The sequence below is a fragment of the Grammomys surdaster genome, unplaced genomic scaffold (genome assembly GCF_004785775.1).
Source record: "Grammomys surdaster isolate TR1022 unplaced genomic scaffold, NIH_TR_1.0 843, whole genome shotgun sequence".
Classification (NCBI taxonomy): Eukaryota; Metazoa; Chordata; class Mammalia; order Rodentia; family Muridae; genus Grammomys; species Grammomys surdaster.
In genome coordinates this window covers 148,721-155,165 of record NW_021605262.1, presented here as the reverse complement: position 1 = coordinate 155,165, position 6,445 = coordinate 148,721, and the positions used below count along the sequence as shown (strand labels likewise).

The 6,445-nt window shown below is 41.2% G+C and overlaps 1 protein-coding gene across 1 annotated transcript in view; it reads left to right on the top strand.

Moving 5' to 3' along the window:
- Adcy2 (adenylate cyclase 2) overlaps nucleotides 1-6,445 on the top strand; it is a 354,940-nt gene that overhangs the window by 267,844 nt on the left and 80,651 nt on the right. The window contains exons 13-14 of the mRNA XM_028782705.1: nucleotides 2,046-2,115; nucleotides 5,227-5,324. Of these exons, the coding sequence (XP_028638538.1) occupies nucleotides 2,046-2,115; nucleotides 5,227-5,324 (168 nt within the window). The remainder of the gene's footprint in view (nucleotides 1-2,045; nucleotides 2,116-5,226; nucleotides 5,325-6,445) is intronic.

Genomic DNA, 6,445 nt, shown 5'->3' with positions numbered 1-6,445 from the left:
ATACATACATAGATACATAGACACAGAGGTACATAGATACATAGATAGATACATAGACACAGAGGTACATAGATACATAGATACATACATAGATACATAGACACAGAGGTACATAGATACATAGATACATAGATAGATACATAGACACAGAGGTGCATAGATACATAGATAGATAGATACATAGACACAGAGGTACATAGATACATAGATACATGATAGATAGATAGATAGATAGATAGATAGATAGATAGATAGATGGATGATAGGTAGATGCTAATAGATAATAAAAACATCAAACATCATATCTAGATGTCTGTGTGACTATGTGATAGTGTAGTTATAAACATAAGAGTATATAAGCATATACAGGGCCACATATTTGAAAGTATTGTATTTTCTTAACAGAGGAAGTTTTATTTAAGGAAACAGGAAAATAGGTATGTATGTCCAGAGACGAGTGGTGATCAAAACCAATCAGTAATGATTTGTTCTTGGTATTCCCAGGTGCTTTTCTGGATTAGATTTGGACTTTGCCTTGCATTTCTGTCATGATTAACTTGAGAACGCTGTCTTTCTGCCTCACGCTTTTCTCATTCTCTTGTCACTTGTGTGGCTGTGCCGAGCACCATGTGCTTAGGGACCGTGTTCTATGCCCAGTGTTCCTGTTGCCTGGGGTTGCATTAAGCATACCAATGAGTGGCTTTCTCCTTAAACCCTCGCTGTTATCTTCCCGAAACAGATTTGTGAAAGTTGCTGGCCTGGAAAGATGAACTCATCCATATAATTTTTATTTGTTTTTCAGTATGGGGTTATGTGCTTATGTTTGTGATGTTTTAGGTTTGTGTCAGCATCATAAACCCATGGGTCTTTATATTGATGTTTTTAGCAATTTTTTTTACTAAGGTGTATTCACTGTACATGGCACTGGATTCCATAAAGATATTTTCACCCAGGTGTATTTATTGTGCATAACACTGGATTCCATAAAGACATGTTCACTAAGCTGTATTCATTGTGCAAGGCACTATATTTCATAAAGACATTTTTAGGCAAGCATATCATATATTTTTACTTTATACCCTCCCCCCTGTCCTGTGCTCCTTTCTTCTTCCTTTCCCAGCCTCCTCTTCCTTGATTACAATAAACTTCCTCGGTAAACAAACTTTTATTTTAATGACTCCAGTCACTGTGGAAATCCTTTCAGCGGTTTCTCAAAAAACTAAGAGTGTGCCTATATACGACCTGATTATGCCATTCCTAGGAATATGCCCCAGGACTCTAAGTCAACAGATCTTACACGTAAGTCTTATTTTTAGCAACTTTTGGAGAACTTCTTTTTGACATGGTTTTGACTCCCTTGAAATGACACTCATCTTAGGTGAGTGTAGATGGAGCACCAGAGTGCTTGGCAGAATCCAGGCATTGGGTGCTGTGCACAATGCTTCCCACAGCCAAAGAGACAGGGGCTTCAGCAGTTACTAAGTCCTCTAGTGTACACAGCCACCATTTGACTTTGGTAAAACCTTCTCGTATGTCTACATAGGACCTGTTTATGCCATTCCTGGGAATCTATCCAAAGGACTCACAGATCAACATATCTCAGCAGTGCTGGCACATCAACCTTCATTTTTAGCAACTTTTTTTTAAAAAAAAAATTCATCCTGACGTGGTTTTTATTCTCTTGAGATGAGAAAATGACAATAGAATGATTTTTGGTGGGTGTGGAAGAAGTGTGGATTCAGCTGTATCCTTGGGATGAGGTCTTTTTTGAGCTATTTGATTTGGTTAACTTTAGTTTGGATTTAATATGACAGCTGTATTGTGTGATTTCTTTTTTCCCAGAAGGGCATTGTGTGACTATGCATGTAGCACTTGTAGCCATTTCTGGTATCCAAACCAAATAAATTGGCATTATATAACATATATATATCCAGATTGGAAGGGTTTATATAGAAGAGAGAACACTGGACGGTTTGTTTGTTTGTTTTTGTAAATCATTGCAGACGCTCAGCTGGATGTCTGATGTTGTCTGTCTTTACCTCTAGGCAATGGCTCAAGTCAGAAGACATTCAAAGAATCTCCCTGCTTTTCTATAACAAGAATATAGAAAAAGAAGTAAGCCATTTTTCCTCTACTATGATTCCAACTACTATGATTTTCATTCTAAAATGTAGTTTTGATTTCATTCACGCAACCGGGTGGATATTTTTAATATAGTTTTCGGTTAAGTGCTTTACTAGTATCCGTGTTTGAAACATTTGTTGAGTTTGTTCTCTGACGATTTCAGACGTGCACCTAGGGCGTTCCGATTTCTGCAGCCGCAATCTGCACCATCTCTAACTGGGTCAGGGCTGCCTCTGTAGCTCACCTCCACCGCTCCCAGACTCTCTTTCATAACGCTTCTATTTTGCCAAACACATTCTCTGACCCAGCGGCATTCTCTGCACTTCTGGTAGTAGATAATGCACAGTTGACATTCAAAAAGGACAGGAAAAAACAATAATAGCTATTGTTTGACTTTTTGTGTGTCATTCTGTCAGAAAAGCCTTGTAAACAGTGGTTCTGAACTTTTCTAATGCTGAAACCCTTGAAAACAGTTTCTCATGTTGTGGTGACCCCAAATCATAATATTATTTTTATTGCTACAGCATGACTGTAATTTTGATACTTTTATGATTCATAATGTAAAATATCTTGTGTTTTCCCGTGGTCTTAGGCAATCCCTCTGAAAGGGTCATTTGACCCCACCAAAGGGGTTATGAACCACACACAAGTTGAGAAGCACTACCTTAAAAGAAAAATAAAATATTTCCAATAAATTGACAATGTCGTTACACACATTGTTCTGATTTGTTGTCAAAAGTATGAGGTCTACATCTAGCTTCCGTGTTAAGATTAGAAAACTCAAACTTTTAATTTTGCTGCATCTGAATACATTGGCACCGTAACTCCTAATGAGCTGGTTTAGGCTCAAAAAAAGCAACAGATGTTTGATTTTTACAGAATTGCTAAGCACAGGTTAAAAAAGTCTCCCTAGGAGGATGGCCTTGTCGGGCATAGGTGGGAGAGGAGATCCTAGGTCCCACAAAGGCTGGATGCCAAGTGTGGGAGAATTCGAGGGTGGGGAGGTGGGAGTGGAGGGGTGGGTGGGGGCACATCTTCATAGAAGCAAGAGGAGGGGAGATGGGATAGGAGGTTCCTTGGTGGGGGAGGGAATGGGGTAAAGGGATAACATCTGAAATGTAAATAAAATATCCAATAAAAAATAAATAAAAATTAAAAAAATAAAATTAAAATTAAAAACAAAGTCTCCCCAGGAAGGATGTGCGGTTCTGTTAGACCACCTGACCTCTACTCCCCTCCTACTTCGTGCTGATAGAGAGAAGGATTCAGAAGCCACGCCCCTCATGCAACCCCATCACTACACTCAGTTTGAACAAAATGATTAGGTTAGTGGTAACACTGGCATGACTGTTATGACAGTTCTGCTCAGAAGACTCAGCTCAGGGTTCTGTAGAAAAATGAGTGAAACATCAAACATTAAAGTCTTTCCAAGTCCATGAAGGTGGTCTTTACAGGCTCACCCGAGTTCCCCTTGGTGTACTTGGTCAAGAAGGTCATTTGCCCTCATCTCTGTAAAATACTTTGTCTAAAAATTTTTTTACCAACTTATTACGTAATAACATCTCACCCGTGAGTGATGCTAAGAGATGCTAAAGGCCGTTGGTTATGTAACTGTCACAGTATTCCTTCCTGCTACAAACTCTTGGTGATTACCAAAAAGCAAATCCAAGCCATGTCCACACAAAGCCCTGGAGAAGTTAAAAAGCTAAGAAAAGAACAGAATGCATAGGGTCTAATCACATTCCAGCAATTATGCTAATGTAACGCCTTCATCAGCATGCAAATTGTCCTGGATATTAAGACACAAAATTCAGAAGGAAAAAATAAAACTTGTAACAAGGAGAAGGCAGTCATCATTAAGAACCCAGCTATGGACACGCGTACACGCTCTCTGCATGCGTACATGTCTGCAGATGCCAACCCAGATGCCAACGCTAAGGCAAAGTTTGGAGAATGCTGGGATGTAAGCACCCACAGCCTGGACTATAGCCAGACATACAAAGAAAGAATCATTGAGAGACAAAAGGGAAAGATGTCTTTTAACACCAAAACCCGAGTGGCCCAAATCTAAGAACCGTATCTGTTTCATTCTAACACTTGAACCTGGCTAGGTGGATGTAGCTGATAGGACCTGAGAGTTGCAAGAAGTTACGTATAGTTCCATTTCATAAAACTTCGTCTCCTTCCATTTTGTCGTGAGCCTCGTTTGGGAAATCAGTGTAGCCTCCTGCGTGGAAGGCTGCCTTCAGTCTTCCTGATGCAGAAACTCGGGCTTCACACACTTCGAGTCTCTTAGCACATCAATCATTAATATTAAAATGAATGCTGGCCTGCAGTTCCTTCAACCAGGAACAGGGACAGAGATAGCTTCTGCCTCACTGTGGGTATCTTGTTGGCACTTGGCATTTAGTACGTAAAGCCTTCAGAGTTGTGAATCACATGGAACAGAGACCACCACCACCACCACCACAGTCATCATGGCTGCAGTGGTGTCTGGCTTTGTGTTCCTAACGCAACTGGGAACAATGGTCCTGCATGGTAGACACAACCCCTGCTAATAGTGCTGGACAGGAGAAAGGAGACTTCCTGAGACAGCTTCAGATCCAACACCATAGACCTTCTGTCCCCTACCTTCATTCGACGCTTTAAGTAGCACTGAGATCAATGTTGAAATAAAACGTTGCAATGCATGCATTACATATGTCTGTCATCTCTCAGTGCTGTTTACAAGTGTTACGATTTGGAACGTCATTCTCTTTCTCTAACTAATGGTAGATTGTGGAAACAAGGACCCAGGCAGGATCCACTGACCCACCTATTCGGCTTCCTTCTGGGGTGCTTCCTTCCTTACTGGCTTACCCCCATTACAGACACGTGGGTCTCCAGCATTTACTCATACACTGCACGCTTTGCAAGTCACTCATACTTTATTCCGAGGGAGGACACTTGACTGCCTGAGATGAGCAGCCATAGCTTGCTTCTACCAAAATCTGATGTTCACAAGCCTCATCCTGCCCCAGATACGAGGCTGCTGGTTGGCTCTGTGTAGCGATTCTCATGGCAACCATCAACCATCTCTTATGATGTCCTTTTCCTCCTCAGTACCGAGCCACTGCTCTGCCAGCATTCAAGTACTACGTGACCTGTGCCTGCCTCATCTTCCTCTGCATCTTCCTCGTGCAGATTCTGGTACTGCCCAAGTAAGTTCATAAGCCCCCCTCCCCCCCACTCATGATTCTAAGCCGCTGTGCCTCTCCCACAAGCCTGGGTGTGTTTAAAGGATATGCAAGTGTGCTCATTTACAAACAGAGGGCCATTCATCATTATCACAGCAGTTGAGAGGTAATGCAGATTTTGGCGGCCATGTGATAATAATAATGGATTTTCAATATGGCTAATTCTGGTTTTCCTTATGAAAATTTTTATAAATAAATTTTGACTTTTATTCCTCGATCTGATGATGCCCAACCTCAAAAATTGAGGCCAATATGCTTTATCTACAAAGAGCTCAATTGGAAGGTGTTCTGGGACCAAACCCAGAGCCTTAAGCTTGTGAGCTGAGTGCCCTGCTGTTTGTTATGCCACATCTACAGACCAATAGGTGCCCTTTCTAATTTTAACACCATTGTTTGGGCTTAAGAAATGGCTCAGTGATAAACAGTTCAAATAATAATCATGAAGAACTGACATTAAAACCCTAACACCTACAGTTAAAAAGAAAAAAAAAGTCAATCTGACACATCCTGCAGTTCCAGCACTGGTTGGGTTCAGAGACAAGTGGATCCTGGGATCTTTTTGGTCAGGTATTCTAGCCAAAATGGTAGGCTTCAGGTGAAGTGAGAAATGGAGTTTCGAAAAATATGGCAGAGAGCACTAGGAGAAGGTACCTGGTGTCAGCGTCTGGCCTCCACAGCACACGTGCAGAGAAAAGTACACCTGTACATGCTTGTGTGCACGTGTGTGCATACACAGTGCCATGGGGTGAAGAGTGACATCTGCTCTGCAAATGCCACACCTCCATTTGTTGTACATTCTGTGAGTTATGGGCCCTCCTTTTGTCTTAAATCTACCCTCTGTTGTAAGTCAGGTTCCAGCTGGTTTTAAGAGAGATGCAGACACTGGGAGAAATGTGAGCCAAGCAGGTCCCATACTTTAGGACAGGTTCCTTGAGGTCCCACCTACTGGCAAAAAAATTATATTGTAACTGAGGAAACTGGGAGTCTCATCTCAGAGTTCTTAGACTCATTAGTAAGAGAATTTAAGAACAGACTCAGAGGCAATTTTGAAGAAAGTTTTATTAGAGTTTGAAAGAAAAAAAAAA